Below are 20977 nucleotides of genomic sequence, written 5' to 3'. Positions count from 1 at the left end.
CCTAATATGAAATATCATGTGTACATGTATCACACAACTGTGAAGGCGTTGGTAAAGTTCTCTCTATATTAGGCATTGATATTTATTTAAACATAAAGACATTGTTGATTATGAATTTCTTCTATGGAGGATCAATAAAGGTACAACTCATCTCATCTCATCTTATCTTATCTTATGCTTTTGTATGTATTTGAATCTATATTGTGTTTTGTTTGGACCCTGACTGAATATTAAAATGTAATCATCATCATCATCATCATGATCATCATCATCATCATGATCATCATCATCATCATCATGACAGACATTAACCTCCAGTCTACTGTTGGGCTCATATTCTTCTGATGTCACATGCAGGACAGTCAGAGGATTTTAAATCCATGCAGAATGAGGAAACGTCCCAACTCAGACTACAAGACGTTTTAACTTTTTAAAGAATTGTCCAGACAACACTCTGCGCTTTTTTGATTCTTTCTTGTTGAACTCAACTCATTCGAACCTGTCATCCCTCTCTGAACCTGTGCCCCCTCTTCTTATTAAAAGAAGCAGGGCTGTGTGTGTGTGTGTGTGTGTGTGTGTGTTGGGGGTTGGGAGGTGGAGGGTAGGGGCTACACTCCAGTCGTCCCACCTCTCTCTCTCTCTCTCTCTCTCTCTCTCTCTCTCTCTCCCCCACAGAGTCAAAGACGCTCCAAACTTGCGGAGCGCACCGCGCCAAACTCTCCAAAGAGTTTTCAGCTCCTGCTTCGGGACCGAGAGGAGACAGGAAACGCTCCAGAGACGATTATTCTAAGCGGAAAAGTTGAAGGGCAGCGTCGGGAATGGCGCAGAGGCGGAATGGTCCTCCAGCCGAGCCGCACATGTGAGCCCAGAGGCCACCGGTGACATTTTTTAATTTATTTGTTTACAAGGGGGACGAGGACAGGACAACTGAAGGAGAGCACACAGGAGAGAAGTCAAAGTGTGGTGGGAGCTCGAGTGTCACAGGAGTCCAGTCCCCTCGACGCGATGGTCTGTGCGCCGGGACTCAGCTGGGTGCTGCTCAGCGCCCTGCTGCACTCCGCGGCACCCTGGGGCGCACGGCGAGCCGACCGACCGAAGCAGTGCGTCGCACCGAAGTCGGTGAGTCGTGTTGGAGGAACTTTACTTAAGTCAAGGACATAATCATGTATGATAATACCTGACATACACACACGCACACACGCACACACACACACACACACCACAAAACAGCGGCTGACACGTAAGTCCCATGTTTGACAGGTCGTTACTTAGCCTGCAGAGTTTAGAGAAAACAGTGACACTTGTGAATAATGAAATTAAATTCTATTATCATCATAATTATGTAGAACAAATCTTATTGTAATTTAATTGTATTCTTTGTTTAAGTGTAACTAATAATCCTATGAATTAAAAGCACCCTGCATGTGCATCGGCTATGATAAACTCAAATGTTACAACATTTTATACATTAACACATTTTATTATGCGCTAAATAATTGATGTTCAATGAAATTAAATGAGTTGGATAATGAATGTAGTCTAATGTTACATTGACGGGATTAATCTGGATACCTAGAATAAAGCCCAATGATTCCCTATAATAATAATAATTATCATGATTATAATAATAATAATAATTCTGTATTATTGATAATAATTTATGTCCAGGGATTTAAAACGTTACCTTTTCAAAATAAGAGACGCTCAGTTCTCGCCTCCCTGTGGAGCTGCAGCTTCCACAGACTCGGGGCCTCACGAATGAACTGATGGTTGCCAATAGAAATCTGCACCGCTCGCCAACTGTACGGCTGTTTATGTGACAAACGCAAGCGGGGAACACCCACGGGTGACTTGACTTCATGGGCAAAAAACGTTTCTGACCTTTCAGAGAGGTGATCGTGTTTCAGCGCAACACACGCACACGCACAGACACATGTATACGCACGGCCTCTCAAAACCGCTTATCGGACATATTGGGGGAATTATGGATGTGGGCTGCGGGAGCACGGCACCGTGAGCAGTGTGCACTCCAGCTCCATTATAACGTGCCTGCGCGTCCGTCTGCCTCCCACCGTGAAGGCACATGAGGATGAAAAAGAAAGTTAATCAAAATCATGACTGCAAACATCTCATCCAACACGCGCCTCTCTCTTCAGGGGTGAAACAGCACGACGGGCCTGGAGCTGTGACCTCTGCAGACACTTGCGGTCGCGCCCGTGACGGTGAATGTTATTGAGGTTGTCATTAGGAGTCGTTCAGAGATCACAGGCCTTTGTTTCGTTATTGCACTATGTGCGGAGAGCGGATCTGTTGTGTGAGATCACAGAGGGCCCCGTGCTCCCTCGCTTCATGTGATTTGTAATGCGTCAGTACAGTGGTCTCTGTTTTCTGTTAAGAGTCATTTTCCCCCCCATTAAAAAAAAAAAAAAAACCGGGGAGCCTGAGTGCATGAGCGTCGGGCCTCCTCTCTCCAGAGAAGACCGCGCAGCTTTCAGTGAGGGGACCTCGAACCCTCTGCTCCTGCAGGAGGACTCACACAAGCTGCACTTTCCATATCCAAAAGTATGCTTTTATGGGTATAGGGCCTATAAGCGAACATTTGCTCGTTAAGAAAGCTGCACATGCAAAAAAAAAAAATGAAAGAAAAAACATTTGGAGATGTCTCTGAACCCCTCAGCCTGCAGCGTCAAATGTGAAAGTTCAATTAAAAACCTCTGTTTAAACACCAAAAACTGTGCTTTGAAATTAAATCTTGCACTTTAAGATTTATTTTGTCTAGAAGAACGTTGTGCCAGAAATACAGGCTGTATATGTCAGTGCACTTAATTATGATGATAGCAGAACATCCACTTCACTCGCCTTCTTGGCAGCTGTATTTGAGAAGTTTTATGTGGCAGGAGGCAGCGTTGGCAGCCTGCAGTATCATTGGAACACATGCTGCAGGAAATCTTGATTAAATTTCTCGAAGTAAACAATTTCTAAGAATAACTTTATTTTACAGTAATGGGTTTCGTCCCCTCAAATGCCTGATTACGCTGTGTGTCAGACGCCAGAAGTTTGATATTGCTTATAGAAGCAAATTTCTTTTTTCCCTTCATATTTGAATAATGCCTACATCAAAGTTATATGCACATGCGCAGCACATTTCCAGAGCACTTAACAGGAAACATGTTTTAAATGCAACATGCTCTTATTTAAAGTGGCTGTGATTATTTCATTTCCATTGTGACATTGTTTTGTATGATAACCACAATTGACAAACACTTCCTGTAGTGTAAGACATCCAGGACAAAAAGCAGTGCTGAACTTAAGGCTGTCAGCACCACATCTCCCTGACTGGTGTAAAAAAATAAATAATCACAAACTGAGGTATCACAGAGGGGTCAGAGCAGGAGAGCAGGTTTCTTTCAGTTTTGGGCTTTTATGAGCGCATTGCAGTATATTTGCACTGCAGCCTTCAAAATGCTTCCCAGGCCCAAAAGAGGCTTTGGCAAACTGAGGTATGCACCTCAACAATACACGGGGGTCTGTTTGCAGCCCAGAAGGCCCCTCTATAAACTCCCTGCACTGCACCTCTGTTGCCGTCGTCTCAAAATGGTATTTCAATCTTTCACTTGCTGACCTGAGCCTATGAGCCAGAAAAACCACAATAGAGGGAAAATGTGTCAGCTTTAGTTTTAAGGCGAGTTGATTTGCTCCAGTGTGATGGTTCTGGTATTTTTGTTTCCTTTTGCTCTCAAAATCTTTTGCCTTCATCTTTTATTTTCTTCCCTCTTCTCCTGCCTCTGACTCTTCCACAGCAAAGTGACATGAACTCCTTCCTGTGGACTGTGAAGCGTTCACCTCCTCATCCACCCTCTTACTTATTCGGCACCATCCACGTCCCCTACACACGAGTCTGGGACTTCATCCCCAACAGCTCGAAGCAGGCTTTCCACAACAGCCCGAATGTTTTCTTTGAGCTGGACCTGACCGACCCTCTGACCATCTCCAAGCTGACCAACTGTCAGCTGCTGCCCCATGGGGAGAACCTGCAGACGCTGCTACCTCGGGACTTGTACCGCCGCCTCAAGCGCCACCTGGACTACGTCAAACACATGATGCCTTACTGGATGACCTCTGACCAGCGTGGCCGCGGCCTGTATGCCGACTACCTGTTCAATGCCATAGCAGGGAACTGGGAGAGGAAAAGGCCTGTGTGGGTGATGCTGATGGTCAACTCGCTCACAGAGTTGGACATCCGGTCCAGGGGGACGCCGGTGCTGGACCTGTTCTTGGCTCAGGAAGCTGAGAGGATGAGGAAGACGACGGGGGCAGTGGAGCGGGTGGAGGAGCAGTGTCACCCCCTCAATGGGCTCAACTTCTCTCAGGTAAGAGGAGTGTTTTTTCACATTTTTGAGTGGATACACCGGGGAACTCGAGGGGGCATGACAAAACCCTGGAGTTGTGTATCCATCTGCTTGTAGCCTTGAACACAACAAGTTGGACTCAATAATCCACTGTAAAAGTTGAGTGTATGTGGTAAGATTTTGGGTGTTGCGCCGTCTTTGAGAGCAACAGCCTGAGAATGTGGGAGAAGACAATATAGGAAGAGACAAGGTGATTAAAAGTCTTCTGCGGGAGACAGCTTTACGGTTATGGATTCCCCTCCACCTCACTAAACAAACACACAACAGCTGAATCTGCAAAGAAAGAGATCAGGCTGAGTAACGCACATCCAGAAAAGATAAGAAAAGGTGAGAAGAGCGGCGAGTTCTCTCTTTCATGACAGCGGACTGTCTGTCTGAGTGTCTGTGGAAACACGAGACTCTCACTGTAATCAGAGAATAAGAAATGAAGGAAATGACCTCGTGAATTGATGAGCAAAGCATAGGGAGTGGACTGGAATACCTTCAGCTTCATTCTTGTGTATTTTTGACCTCTGTGTCTTATTTGGTAGTTAAGTGCGTCCTCTGTTTATAGGCCCATGGGAAACTTTAACAGGACATGGAACTTTATTTTCAAGTCTTGCTGAAAATGTTCAAAAATGTAAAATAAACGAGTGTGAACGGGGGTGTATATGAACAGTGGTCGTTCATATACAGTGTTTATGATGTGGATGTAAGTATTTGAGACTAAATACAGCATCTACAGGGAGTGTATCCATGTTTAATTTATAGTGAGATGACTTTAATGCTCTCAAAGCTGAGTCACCTGTGTTAAATAGTAACATATCATTTGTCTAACTGCTGGAGGTCCCTCTGGGACGAGGATGTTCTCTTCAACTCCCTCTACAACCTTTCATCTGCATTAAGGAGGAAAAACATCTCCGTATGTGTGTGTTTGTGTGTGTGTATTCATAACCGCACACATGTGCTTTGCATGCGCGCAACGCCACACACGAAGGCGCCGTGTAAGCCTGCAAAACTCGATGCGTGCACATTGGTGGCGCATTGCAACAGAATCTGTGAAAGGCCTAAGCCTACATGTGACAGGTCGCAGGTCTCTGGGGCTAATTTGAGAGGCAGTGGGCTCATAGCCTCTCCTCTTTCATCAACACCTCCTAACTACACTGTCAAAAACCGCACTGCATGCCCTGCACATGCCTGAGAGCTTTACTGCCCCTAGAAATAAGCTCAGCAGGGCCCACTGGGCTTCTCAGTAATGAAGAGGACAAGTGGTAATGCTGTTAGGAAGGCTTTGCAGTTCTCGTAGTCTGTCAATTCCTGTGGACGTGCCCTTTTCTTGTTATTAAAGTATTCATGTCCCTTGTTTTTATCAGTCTAAGTGACATATGCTGGAAGGCACTGCCCCTAAAGGCAACACTGTCTTGAATGACACTGTAAGAGAGTTTGTCCAGCTTAAGAAAACTGTGTTTATGTTCCTGGAGAAATTGTGTTTCACTTCAAGCCTCATAATCTATCATTCCTCAGTGCTCAAAAGCACAGGCAGAATACTCTGGATTTACAGTGGACAGTAAAACTTTTACAAGACAGGTGCTCAAATTCAGATAAGAGTTTTATTGCCATGGAAATTCTGTCAAAATTGGATCACGGATAACTTGAGTTTCACCCCTCCACAGCACGAGCACTGCCGGACTGCAGCTTCCAGCCCCCTGGTTTCCAGATATGTATGAGAACAATTCAGAGCCCAACTGGAACTGACATGGAAACCATTATTCTCAATTATAATAATTTGTGATTTAATCTGAACACTATGGTTGATTGGATCCCTCTACGCTTGACTGCAACAGCGATGAGGTCAGAGGAGGATGGATAGACAGAGAGTCAAAGAGAAAATGCGTGGGTGGGAATCAGAAGAAAGGGAAGTGAGACACTGGAGAGAGGGAAAGGCAGAGACAGAGACTGACTGCGGAGCAGAGACAGAGACTGACTGCGGAGCAGAGAGAGAGCAAAGGCAGCCGAGGGGTTGAGAATGCACAGAGACTGATGTACATCGTCTCACCACTAACGCTAATCTGAAACATGAGCGATTCTTTAAAGGGGAGTTGGGAAAGGATCCAAACTCTGCCGGCCCACATATTATTTGTTCTCAATAAAAAAGTAGCTGCTTACAATATCCTGTAATTTTGCTCTTAGAAACATAAACGCTGGTGATTTATCATCTATCACAATGTGGATTCGTCACTCGCACCTGGCAGTGGAGCAAGCGCTATAGTGGGAGACAGGCAGGTTTGTTCAGCCCTGCGGGTTACGTTGTCGTGCGGGGAACCTGTGACCTCAGAGGATGTTGTTTTTAGACAAAAAGTGCTGCAGTAAATGAATCAACCTCTGTGGGGATGAGAGGGGGCGGAGCGGGTGCTTTAGTGCAGTGATCCTTGGTGAGGTGGGTGATAGCGTAGCAGAGACGGGGAGACGTTAAGTGTGCCAGAGTCTGCGTAGACCTCTAATGAAGAGTCCCGTCTGTCTGAGGCCTCTTTATGGTCCCATTAGATATCAGAGAGGTGTGGGTGACTCTGTGAGAGGGAGGTTATATGCTGTGGAAACAAAGACTGGTCATGATGCATGGTTCTTCTCCACTTCCGTGGAGGTTGATGTAAGTTGACAACTGGGCGAGCCGACGAGTACCAAAGTCTTTGTGAATGCACCGATTGGGAAGTTCTGGAGAAACCTTAGTGTCTCAGAGGGAGCAAGCATTTCAACCAAATCTCCAAGATCCCACATCACCTATTATACTTCTTTTCCCCCACAAGGGCGGAGGCCTAAATTATCATCGTGACTCATCAAGTAAATTGACCAATTAGAATAATGTCTCAGAAGATGCAAGGTAATTTTGAAATCTGTTGAAATTGAAACAAGTAATTCCTCTCTCAGCAGTCAGCACCATGACAATGGTGCAGCACGGTGTTGGTGCACAGCATCAAACGTCAGTGGCTTATTTCCACCTACATATTGTATATTTTTGGAGATAAGACGCGGAACAAAAATGGATTTAGTGCGCAGCTACTTTTTGGAAACTTGAGGGTGGCTCCAGCCTGTGGGCCTCTCTCTCTCTCACCAAATAAACACCCGTATTTATTTTCCCTGGGTTGCATTGCAGCTGAGGCCACTGGCCCATGTCGGAGAGAAATTACATCATATCAGTGGCGCCTGTCTCCCTGGGCATGGGTCAAAGGTCATGGCGGGAGGTGGTTGTGGAGCCGCGGAGCAGCAGAGCGGTGAGGAGACTGGCAGTCTGCTGGGGTCAGTCTGGGCACTGCTGAGCAGGCACAGGCAGGCAGCACCCAAATCTGATAGAGTACCTGGCTCGGCGTCTGGTCAGGCTGAGTTTCCATCAGCTCGAGCTATTTTGTGCCATGACTTGTGTGAGAGACAGTTTGTGCGTGTGTGAGAAAGAGACAGAAATGGCTGTCGGCACACCTCAGTGTTGCCACCTCAGGGCTGCAGAAGGGGCTGCGTAAGGGTTTTTCAGGGATGGTGGCGCCGTAGGTGACAGAATCCAGTTTCCTCCCAGCAGGAGGGTTGTCCTCCTCCTGGTGAGGAGGATCTTTGTTTACAGCCTCACTGTCAGTCGGACGTGTCTATTTCAATCAGGGCAGCTCCTGTGCCATGCTCCTGCTGGTGAGGACTCTGCACTGGAGCTGACGCTGCAGTCTGACATGTGCTGTGGTCACAGCGGGACGCCTTGAATGCTGGAGATGTAACTGAAGTATCATGATAATGTATTTCTTGAGGATATGATTATCCGAAATGTGATGATGTTTAGGATTTCTAATATACTGTATGTATGAAACTGTATATTGACACAGGCACTTGGTGTCTTGGACAACAAACTCTGAGTTTTAAAATCTTTCCGAGCCGGAGACACTCCCTTTAGACCCAACAGAGTTTCCCATAAGTCTTTGTTATTTCATAAGATATTCTTTTTGATTTGTAGTTGTGTTTGGTTTTCCAATTCAGATTGGACTGCATAAACTGCATAGCCCAGGGATACAAGTCAGTGATTTGAAAATGATTTTAAATCAATAAAAGTAAAATACAGCACATATCCAGGAGGAATGTTTTTCTCTGAACAGATCCAGAAGTTTCTGGCCGTGCATGGCAGCTTCTTGGTGTGCATTTATGGTAAGCAAGCAACTGTAATAGTCTGGGCCCAAGGTAGTGAACGTCTCCAAAGACTGGGCAAGGGTTTCTAAGAGAAACAGCAGAAATGAAATCAAAATAAGATTCCCATGCGTCGTATCAAATCATGCAGAATACTTTGTCTTTCTTGGATCGTGTTCACCTAAACAGGACATCTTTGAAGGGAGGAATTAAGTAACACCAAACCTTACCCATTTCCAAATATTTACATTTCATGACGGGTGTGTAAGTTTAGGTCTGAAGGGATGTGTCGGCCACGGAGCCTGACTGATGGAAAAAGCGATTTGGTGTCTGCACTTGCTCGTCTTTTCCCTGACCTCCTCATTCCTTTTGGATTTCATTTCAGTTCTTCTCGCTCCCTATCTTTCTCCCTGACGTGTCCTGAGGCTCTGGTTGTCTCATTGCTAAACCATTGCTCATCTGCACACATGCACATCAACATACACACACACACACACACACACACTGGGTGGAAAAAAGAGGTGGAAGGAGAGGAGGAGGAGAAGGGGAAGAGGAGATTACCTTTAAAGTGTGCTGGCGACGTGTATCCCCTCTTTAAGCGTGACATCTGAGGGTGTTTCACATCTAAGCTATAATTACCTGCGCAAATATGTGGAAAACTGCGGGGCTACACGTATCAGGTCGATCATCTGGTCCCGTCGGCAGGCAGACGGCAGTCCCACTGTTGCACTAATAACTTAATAGGCCCCTTAATGACCAAATAGCCTGCTGCCATCCAGAAGCACTTAGACAATTATGTGCTGGCCAGAACACTGCACGATGAGGCGAGATGGAGGGAGGTAGAGAGGCAGATATGGATGAAGAGAAAACCGGGACACTGTGCACTTGACAACTGTGTAAAACCCAGTTTCTTTTTCTTGATTCATATTTATACAATGAGAAATTAGAGGTAAAAGAAAAAAACAAACATGTTACAGCCACGATTGAGTTTGATTCTGATGGGAGAATAATACATTGTGGCTACAAGAAATGTTCCGTTTAAAGTAAGTGCCACAATTTTAGCATTTTCTTAACTGGAAAAACGAAGTCAACCTCACTTTCTCCACTTGCCTGCACTTACTCATTTATTCAAAGTTGACAGTGGCAAGTTTTTCGAACTAATAAATCACGTGGCGATGCTGAGAAAAGTGTTTGTCTTGCTAGGGTTGACTTCTTTCTTCTGCAGAACTTTGTTAAAAACTTTCAACAATCAATAAACCTGCTTTTCTGCTCCTCAAGAAACTCCAGTCCAACAGAGGTCACATCCCTTTTCTCACTCGAGTACCTGAGAGACCGGCAGTAATGACTCCACCATACTGTCGCTGAGACAGAGTAGCAGAGTGTAGCAGGTCGGAGCGCTCTTCCATACTTTGGCGTCCACTGTGCCAGATCTTTCCCTTCGCCCACATTCTGCCTTTGGTGGAGAAAGTGAGCGTTCCTTTCTGTCCCTTTTGCTCATGTCACACTGTGGATCCATCCTCCCTCTGCACACACACACACACACACACACACACACACACACACACACACACACACACACACACACACACAAACACACATTATATTTGCATATTACATATTAGCTCATCACAACAAGGGAAACTGTAATACATTGCTGTGTTTTCTGTGGGAAGGGCAGGTAGTTTCCATAAAGGCCGAGGTTAATCTCAGGTTGTGTGAGCCAGAGGCTGATTGATCACAGACAGGAATGTGACTGACTGATTTCCTCGGAGACCCACTTGGCCCCTCTGGAATGTTGTTGTCTTTTGGGACAGCGTTGTTTAATAACCTTTGTTTAACCAGGTTAGCCCTGCCGAAAGCAGAAGATCACTGTACAGATCTGCGGCGCACTGTGTGTGCTGCTGCAGTTTGTGCCTTTTCTCTCTTTTAGATAATATCACTCACGACTTTATTCTGTTTTAACTGTGGGAGGGGTTTTGAAAACAGAACAACAGTTTATAGCTTTGTTTCTCCAGGTGAAAAAAAAAGCCTTTTTGGTTGTTGCACTTTTTGTTGTTACACTTCAAATTTCAAAGTGAAAGAAATAAAGACTGAAAGCTTGAGAGAGAAGTGTGTATAGACTGTGTATGAAGATGGACAACACGTGACCTCTTCCTCCCACTGTCCAGAAATGAAGCCAAACTATTCAGAATAAGCCTCCATTTTGCTTATTTAGATCTGTGCAGTAGAGATTGGGGCATGGAGCCGCAGTATCAAGGTCCCGTTAATACACGGACTCGACTAATCATGAATCAGACGGAGCTGTCAATCATTTCGTCACTCTTTTCACTTCATTTTTATGACTTCAAATAAGAAATTAAAACCAAACTTACTGGAAAACGGTGTGATAAGAACTACCTTAAATGACAGAAATGATCTTTGAGAAAACATTTGGACGCGTATTAACTTGGCACACATCCCATCCACTAACATGGAGGAGGAGACATTTTGACCTATACTGTTGCCAGCCACCGGGTGGTGATTGAAAGATTTTTGGGAGCTGTCATATCTTCCGTCTATGGTTGAAGCTCTTGCTCCTTTCTCACATGTTCACAACTCACCAATCGCAATGTGAAGTTGGCTTGAACATCTGAAGATATTCAAGAATCCAATAAGTGATTCTGTAGAAACATGCTGGCTGGAGTCTGGAGTTTTTTAACTGCAAAACAGCTGGAGCAAGAATTTAGATTTCTGTCCACACCATTTATCTTTAAAGTCAATATGAATGCACAGCAGCCATAAATAATACCCTGTATTATTGCTAATAAACATAGGATGTGAGACAGCAGGGCCTGACTTCTTATCTTTATGGTGGGTGAACATGGAGAAAAGATTGCCAGTGCATTATGGCATGTGCGGTGGTCCGAGATGAACTCAGTGTAGCGGCCTGCCTGTGACATCAGCCACACATACACTACCACACCTCTTACACACCACTGGCCAACAGTCATAAATAAGTGCCAGCAGAGAACAACTGAGCGTGCGTGAGTGAGTGTGTGTGTGTGTGTGTGTGCGTGTGTGTGTGTGTGTGTGTGTGTGTGTGTGTGTGTTGAGCCAGGCTTGTCGGGGATTAGGTAGCATTAGCGGAGCCCTCTCACTGAACCTGGTTTTAATGTGACCCATGCTTCTTCGCTGGCCCCTCTGCCCTGTCCCCATTATACACAACCCAGTGGACCACTTCAGCTCTACTTACAACCTGCCCCTGCACCTCTCACCTTTCTTTACCCCCTTTCCCCCAAAACATACTTGTTCACGCTCGTTTTCACTCTTGCGTCATCTATTTGCATGATCCTGGAAGACAAATAGTAAAGTTTTATGGGTGTTTTTTTGTCCAGTCAGAGGGGAACAGTTTTTTTTGCCAATAGTGTGTGTTACACTTAGAGAGGTGAATTAGAAGGAGGGTTTAATTAAACAATCTGCTACTGAGTTCAACCACTGAATGGAGTCAAAGCAGATTGAGTATAACTGGGTATGTTGGTCTGTAACAATGTATTCACCCCTGTTCGTTGGTTTGTTTGTCAGCAGGATTACGCTGCAACTGAATGGATTTCCACAAAACTTGGGATAAGGATGGGACATGGGCCAAAAGAGAATCTGTTAAATTTTGAGGTGGATTTGGACAAAAAGGACGGATCAAGTATTTCTTTTCCCACTTTCTTTAACATTGCGAGATTTAGAGAATAATTCATGGATTTTAGGGGACTGACATTTGTGAGTGTTTTCAATTTTGTGACGATCCAAATAAAAATCCAGATTTAACTGATTTAAATGTGGTTTCAAAAGGGGACTGTTGGCCCTTGGCCGAGGTAAGGGCTCTACTGTGTGCCATTCTAGTTCTACTTCTGCCAAAGTGCTTATGTTTTTGTCAGTGTTTCTATGTTTGTTGTTTTTTTCTACACAAAAACTATTCAACCTTTTTCCATTAACGAGTGTGGAGGGAAGGGGCCTGACTTCAACTTTTTCTCAGAGAATAATTCATGAATCTTGACGAAAACAAAATGGTGGAGGTTTGCACTTTACTGAGTTCCATTCTAGTTGTTTTTATTTTCATTTAAGGTGAATCTCTCGTGTTAAGAGACACGTGTCCTTTATTTCACTCATGAGGTAGTTGATACTCTTGTTGAGTCTTGTAAACGACTGATGTCATGCTCATTCAGAAATATAGAGGCACTTAAGACGAATTAACTACAATGGCTGCTTTTTTGCTGCCACAGACAGACTGGGCACGACTCGGTCCCCAAGTCCCTGACTGATGTGAAAACTGCCAGTTGGAGCTCTTGAAACAAGGCTCCACTCGTAAACTCTATTAAAGACCACATAAATCCGCCCTACCTCTCCAACCCCAACACACAATCAGGTACACCGCCACCCTTTACTCACACACACCCCTCCATAACAGTACCTCTGAGGCAGACTGATAAACCAGCCCAGAGACACGCAGGAAAGACACTAAGTAGGCAGACAGAGTGTGTTGTGCAGAATGAATGAGTAATCATTGAGAAAAAGGAGGAGGGAAGGCAGACGATCCGACTGACTGGTGGGCGGCCAGGAAAGAAAGATGGTAGAGAGACAGGGAATCAGGAGACAGGCCTTTCGAGCAATTAACAAGATGTCAGACAGACGTGCTCCGGTACCAGCACCCGCAGTTTTGCAGGGACTGATTACTTTGCAGATAAGTGAAAGCACGGACTCAGAATTTCACAGGTTTAACTCGGCTGAGTCACCAATTTGAAAAATGTTACCATCTGTACAAACCTTCATCCTCCCATTACAGACCTGGTTTCAGTCGCTCTCCTCTGTGCTCCAGCCTCGCTCCTCCCTGTGACGCATGACAGAGGGATCTATTTTGTGCCTTTTGTGTGTTTGAAATGAAATGAAGCTGTGGGTGCACAATATGGGGATGCCTTCATGTGCGTTTGGTTGCTTTTCAAATGCTGTATCAGCTTTAGTCGGGATGAAAACAGCAAAGTGTCGGACTAGCATTTAAAAACCTAGCAGCTGACCACTGGAAACAGGCCTCGTGTGTCCAAGGTCCTCATCAAAATCTTTCAGCCACTGGTCAATAAATCTGTTTTTATCCCGGTCTGCACTCAGTAGCTCAGCGATTTATTTGTGCAGTCAGGCCTTTGTTTCACCTTTCAAATTAGAGTTCCCAGAGCTTTCTCTGAGCCAGATTGGCTGAGCGAGCTGGTTGCCCTATCCTTGCCCTCTGGATGACCTCATCCTTTTGACTAAAGCCCCAGTGCAACCCCCCTCTTCTCCAACGCTGCTGCTGAACATGACTTTTTCAGTTCCTTGGAACGACTAAGGCCTTAGACACTTGGACCTTGCAAATTTACAAACTGTTAAATGAAAACTTGGATTGATGGAGATTGTTTTGAGTTGTTTTGCAATATAAGATGAGTCTACTGTAAAGGTTTGGGTGCAGCAATCCTACACAGCCGATACCTAAAGGAACAAATCACAACTCAGATTTGCTTACAGGCAACATAAACATCACTGTATGTGTCTACTTAACATTACACTTTGGAGGCAACGCACTCTGTACATGGCTCTGGCAGCATGTAACGTTAGACTACAACCAGCTAGTAGCTACCTCAAACTCGAGTTGACACATAAACAAAATGCCTAAATCGAAATGGTCGAAAGTTTGGTTGTATTTCACCCAAAATGATTCCGTCATCGGGATATGCAGCAACTGTTCTGTGTTATTCCGTATAAAGGGAGGAACACGTCAAACTGGCGACACATGGGATACATTTTAAAGCAAAGGGATGCACCATGTTTGACTGTTTGCGTGACCCAGCCGGCAGTGTGGGCGTAAATCTGTTAACAGTTAGTAGTTTAAAGTTTAACTTCCAATTTGCTATAACAATAAAAAAGCTGTTCTTATCATAAACAGTCGTTTTTTAAAGAAGTATTGGTTCTGGCACAGTTTAGGCACCGGAACTGTTTTAACCTCTTAGCGATCGCTAAGAGGTTAAAAAGTATCGATTTACCCCCGGTATCAGAAAAAACACCCAACCCTACTGCTGTGTAAGGTAAATGAGGTAAAGGACACTAACACAATGTCCACTTTCCTGAACTCTTTAGCACAGTTTCTATCCTATGTGAAAACTCTTATCCATTTGGCACATAAAAGGGATAAAAAATAATGATAAAATTGGCTGCCCTGCTGTTGACGTGTGACCTGGTCAATCCTTACCACGAGAGAAAGAACCAGAAGAAAAGGGGATTATGAGAAAGAGAAGTCAAAGAACAGGGACAGGAGCAGGCAGCGGGGATAAAGAAGCAGGAATAACCCCAAAGCTTTACTGTGGCAAAATGGGAAAGAGAGGAGAGGACAATAAAATAGTCCAATTTGGGGGTACTGGAGGGAGCAAAAGCAACAATAACACAGGAAACCTTTCACTCTCTCTACTCAACAGTTTCCTCTTTGCCAAAATACAAAAGACAACAATAAAAAAACACATAAAGGATGCTTCTGTGAAGTTTTTCTCACTTCTCTTCTTTTGGTCGGTGTGAGCCCCCCCCCAGCTTCCCTCACATCACGGTCAATTTCACCTGTCATTCTCCAGTGGAGTTTTTCCAACACAGTTCTTCTACCTTTTCCCAAGGCACACAGTCTCTTGGCGTCCACTGGAACAGTTTAAATATAATATCAAACATATGGCAAAGTTTATGGAAGGTAAATGAGATGAGAAATCAAATTTACTCACGAGAGTCGTATTGGGACCACGGTCTCCGAGGGGGTGCTGTTGTTTAGGAAGAGCCCAAATGATGGGCAGCTGTTATTACAGCCACAAACTGGGGGAGGAGGTTGTGATATAGGGGATCGGATGAATGATGAGGGAGGATGGGGGAGAAGGCTCCTGGGTGAGGAAAAAAAAGGGTGAGAGGGAGTCCAAGTTGAGCAAGAGGTGCTCTCAGTGGGTGGCTCTTTGCTCATTTATTTCCCTCGTTCTCTTGGGGGTGTGCATCATGTGACGATGTGTAATTGGCCTGCGGTCACACCAGAGTTGTGCAAACAGATTAGCAGGGAAACATGTCAGCCTGAGCGGTGGCTGGAGTGGATGTGTGCGCAGTGTGTGAATCACAGATGTGAGATTGTGTGGGAAATGTTTGATGGAGTAAAACCCTTATTGATGGTGAGCAGGTGGGGCAGCTGACTTTGTCGCGGACAAATTTGTTGTCGTGGGTGCACGTGGGAATGTCTGCAACTCGCGTCTCTACGGGCAGTTACACCAAGCATAATGAATGCAGACACATTCATCCACATGCAGATATTCAATGCTTCATTTGCGTCGACTAAATTAAATTATGTTTGCACGGTACTCATATATTCCAGAGGTTCAATGTGGTTTGAGGACACTTGAGGATATAAATCTTGGTTTCTTCCATAAAGCCTGGCTGTGGGCCGAGCTACTGCACCACTGCACACACACTGAACAGATGATGAATGCACGATCTGCTTTATGATTCAAAAACCTCTCACAGCAAGTGTGCAGCTGATGTACACAACTTCAGCTTTTTTTTCCTGTTGCGAGAATGTTAATAAAATTTCAAAGCAGTGCTTTGACGTATTGGGAAATTCGATTGTTTGCTTTCCTGCCAAGAGTCTGATCCCACTCTCATATCCAATACCATGCAAGCAGCCGATCAGCTTAGTTTAAAGGCAAATTCGTTCACGAGTCTGCTACGTGTCCTCATGATGTCAATGTCCTCATCTACCAAAGTCTGCTAGGATATGTACGGACCCCTATGTGGACATCTGTGTGCAGCCCATGGCTGTTTGTGTCCAGGTACAATATTTCCACCGACTGGAATGGAAACCAGGATCAGGTACGCATCCGTATTTTAAGGATGAATGAAACCATGGGAATGTACACAGACACGGAATGAACAAAGTATTGTCAACTCTTACCATTGAGACTTGAAACAAGAAGAGAAACTTGTCTGGCTCACTAATCAAAATGTTGTCTTTGACTTCCATGGGTGACTGCTGGTTTCCTGGCAACCAGACCTATCACAATGAAAAACAGTCAGATTAAATATTTATTACTAAAACAGCAATCCACATCTGAACTGTTAAATAAGAGAAAGAAACTGTCTCTCTGAAATAAAACTTTCTCAGCTGATGTTTGCTCTAGGAACAGACAGATTCTGCACAAGCGAACATTCCTGCAGCTGAGCTGAGGAGACGGACAATCAGAGGGTGTCAGGAAGAATAAAGAGCCAGGCACAAATCTCATGTACGCACTGTACCAGCATTCAGATATGTGAGTTTAACTTGGCTGAAGAAAGTCGGTGTGTAAGCAGACACACTTATTGGTTTCTGACGCCCCTGTCAGCTCGGTGCCAGACCACCTGCCTTCAGCTAGTAACAGCATCCCATAATAAACCACTTAATGTGAATGGCAACCATATTTTACCCTGAAATACTTCAATTCCTATATCGTCAGGTCTTTTATTTCCAGCTGGTTTCTGGTTCAGGTAAAGGCATGTTTGTAATAGTTTCTAGCTCATTGTATAGGAAATAATTTTACATATTTTTCACATTTAAAAAGTATTCATGTTTTTCTGGTACCACTTACTAGTAAAGCAACTTTAAACAGAGGATTTGTTACTAATTTGTTTTGAATCCTGGTTGGGCCTTTCTGTGTTCTATGTGTCATCCCTGTGAATGCCCAGTGTCTGCTGGGATTGGCTCCAGCTCCTCTGTGACCCTAAAAATAAAAAGTGAACGTTATAGCAAATGGATGATCATGGATCCAATGAAGCTTTTCATCGATATAAAGCTATGTTTTTATTTCTGTAGGATGATAAACTCTTAACCATATAGTATCTTTAGTGTATTCTGTTTTTTTTGCGTATGTAAAATTCACAGTTCTTACATGCACTGTAAACAAATGACAGAGGCTGAGAAGAGGAGCTGCAGCAGTAGGCAGTCTGATGAAACCGATGTGTTTTCTGAACATTAGAACATATAAACCTTTTCCTTTCCTTCAAGAAATAACCTAAATTAAAATTATAAACCTGAATATGAGCAAAATATGTCTCCTATAAATCAACTAATTGGTTCGAAGTTTTGTAGAGTTTGTAATTTTGTTGGCTTCCTGGCAGAGGAGCAGTGACGTTCCTCTGCCAATGGTCTCGAACGCTGGTGGCCCTCATCATCCAATGTCGTGTTGCAGCTTTACAGAACCTGATAATATGAAAAATACGTAGTGGGTGCAGTGTGAGCCAAACCATGTTCTGGTTCACATGAACAAATTCCATGTTTTGAAATATTCTTCTGCTGTTGATTCTCTCAGGTAATAGCATCAACGCCTGAGGCGGCCGTCAGAGGCCTGACAGACAGTCGGTGCAGACATACGTGCCATTATTGTCAGCCAAAAGCTAGAGAAGCTCAGAGCACATGAGTATTGGAATGGAAACACAAGTTTATTTTATCCGCTTGCCAAAATGCAAAGGGGAGAGTGCATGAGAGACACGGAGAAAGAGAGACAGGGAAAGACGGAGCGAGGGAGGCCAGGCCCCCTCAAAGCCTCTGTAGTCAGCTCTGGTGACGGCCAACCCAAGCACTTGAGAGCAGTGTGAATGGCTTTTTAATGCACGCTAACAGCCACGGTATTTATTGGGATGTGGGGGATGGATGGAGGGATACGCTGAATGATCGGAAGATTGGAGAATGGATGAGAGTGGTGACAATGTTTGGACACAGTGTCCCAGATGACCACTACTGAAACGCCACTGCCGTCGCCACACTTGGCTGCAGGACTCAAGTGCAGTCTGGGCTTCAAGCTAGTGAACATATTTTTAAAATCTGTGGTCTTTGCTCTGACTCCATACTCATTAATCTTTTCGTCCCAGTATTTTTCTTGAGGTCTTGTTATTTTTTCCTGAGACTGACACAAATTAAGTCTCAATTATGTGGAAATCACAGGGGTAATTGCCGTCATTTCTCGAATATCTATAGATGAATGTCCAGCTGGCTACTGATTATACACTCACTCAAGTGGGAATTATACACAGTGGAGAAATGCTATCCAATAAAAGTACAATACAAAGTCCAATATACAATTAATTATGAGCCTGACAAATTTGCACACCATTGGGTGATGGTCAGAGGGAAGACATTGGCTCGTCTTTGCCTTGGACTTGATCATGATCTGCAATGATTCATATTTTCCTACAGTTGCCTCAAGAAAAGAGTTGTTCAGCGTTGTAGAGCTGCAGAGGTTGTAAAAGTTAAAGGAGTAAAGTTATCACAAGATTAATTTTACTGTTTTTATCTGTTGACCCATTTTTGAAGAGTTCAGTGATTTGAAGCCCTGTATGTGTGTGTGTGTGTGTGTGTGTGTTAGTGTGTGTGCATGCTTTTCTACATTACCCTATTTGTGCTTCTACATACAAGAGAAGACGAGTGTCAAGTCTCCTTGGAAAAAACAGGCATTTATAAAAAGACATGACCTTTGACCCTTAGCAAATTTTTTCTATAGTCAAAAATGTTGGGTCCGCTCTACAAATAGCGCAGTGCATAATTTGTGTGTTCTGTCATGTTATGGTTTAGTTTATCGCTGCATTGCCAAGAGAAGCGAGTCGTGCCAGACAAAGGGAGAGAGAGCGAGCTCGCATGTGCAAAAGGTTTCAATAAATTAGACTTTTACTGAAAAACTAAAGATTTTGTAAATCATTTCATTGGCCTCCCTGTCGTAAAACTCGAGCACATGTAATGAATAGCAATGTACTTTATATCAGTCCAAATGTAAAAAAAAAAAAGCCAAGACAGAAAGAATAAAACAACCAGAGAAAACCACAGAGATCTAATTTTATCGTGTTAATCAGAGGAGGAATACTGGTCTATGAAAATCAGTCAGATCATGTAAACCACATAAACTTTGTATCTATCTTACCTCAAGCCGGCTGCTGTTTACACGAAACAGCCCTGGACTCCAACAATAGCTGGAACGCTCCCTGGAAACCCAAGAGATGAGGATGATGAGAGGAGGAAAGAGACAGAGACGTAGAACAGGACGTGGTGAAAGAGGAGATAGGCAACAGACAGAGATATTAAAAGGCAGCCTTTCATTTTGATTTCGAGGAGAATAAAACTACTCCTGTAGTTTCTTCAGCTGCTTCTGACTCAAATATCAGTACAGAGCATGAGTTCTTTAGTTGTTGAATTCAATGTACTTTTGTATTATGTGTGTTATGTTACTTTTATGTCTTTCAAGATGTAAGTCAATGTAGAGCATTTATTTGAACTTGGGTATGGTAGGGGGTACTATCTAGTTTTTATCAAAGCAGACACTGATATGAGCTGTCTCAAGAAGGTTCCTCGTTCGTTGTGTGGAGTTTGTATGTTCTTCCCATGTCTGTGTGGGATTTCTCCAGCTTCTCCGACTTCCTCCCACAGTCCAAAGACATGCAGATTGGGATTTAGGTTAATTGGAGACTACATGTAAGTGTGAATATAAGTGATAATGTCCAGGTTGTACTCGGACAGCTGGGATTGGCTCCAGCTCCCTCGGCAACCCTCAAAGTTTAAGTCATATAGATAATGGATGGATGGATGGGTGGGGGGTGGGTGGATGGAAGGAAGGAAGGAAGGAAGGAAGGAAGGAAGGATTGTATAATGTGTTCCAGGACCATTCCACATCAAGTTATTCATTTGTTTGTGGTATTCAGACAATCGCCGTAAAATTTAACTGAAAAAGCTGAATCTACATTCAAGTATATCACTTGTATTTTAATTTCTTCAATAAATCCCTTGAGGCCTGAACTGTTAAACCTAGTGGCACCAAATGTGCCATTTCTGCTGCTCTCTCTCACACCCCACCTTCACACACACACCGATCACACTCCGCTGGGACTGACAGATTATTTGTCCAAACCATCAGCAGATTCTATGATGAGAAAAAAAAAAAGATTCACAAAGTGTGAAGTCTGGTATAAGTCTGCAAGATGTTCCAGGAATTCCATCCGTCTTCACTCGGGCTAGCCTGGGATGGTGCGGACTGAGGAGGCGGTGGTTTTTTTGGTTGGGAGGGCGCCAAGTTTTTGGAGAAATCTCCGGGCATCTGTGTTGGTGGAAGCTCCTCTCCACTCAAAAATGCTCATCTTGGATCGGTTACTACCTTTAGTGCACCCAAGATTGTGGATGAAATCATTTCGAAGGATGTTTGCGCCAGGATAAGCTTTTCTGGGGCAGCACTGCCCACCCAGGAGAACTTGCTGATCGGCCTCTTGTAAAAAAAAATATATATAACTCGATTCCACTTTCCCTCCCACACAAACATAAATTCCTTTTAATCAGCCACAAGTTCTTCAGGGGCTCGTTTGGCAGGAATGTAACTGAAACTAAAGGTAACATTGTTCACAAGGTGTAAATG

General features: G+C 44.1%; 1 protein-coding gene across 1 annotated transcript in view; it reads left to right on the top strand.

The window, feature by feature from the left end:
- The first annotated feature begins 664 nt into the window (after window positions 1-664).
- Window positions 665-20977, top strand: part of trabd2b (TraB domain containing 2B) — a 68804-nt gene continuing 48491 nt past the window's right edge. The window contains exons 1-2 of the mRNA XM_047343267.1: window positions 665-1119; window positions 3801-4370. Coding sequence (XP_047199223.1) covers window positions 1006-1119; window positions 3801-4370 — 684 coding nt within the window. The 5' untranslated portion in view covers window positions 665-1005. The remainder of the gene's footprint in view (window positions 1120-3800; window positions 4371-20977) is intronic.

The sequence above is a fragment of the Hippoglossus stenolepis genome, chromosome 14 (genome assembly GCF_022539355.2).
Source record: "Hippoglossus stenolepis isolate QCI-W04-F060 chromosome 14, HSTE1.2, whole genome shotgun sequence".
Lineage (NCBI taxonomy): Eukaryota > Metazoa > Chordata > Actinopteri > Pleuronectiformes > Pleuronectidae > Hippoglossus > Hippoglossus stenolepis.
This window is presented reverse-complemented; position numbering and strand designations above follow the sequence as displayed.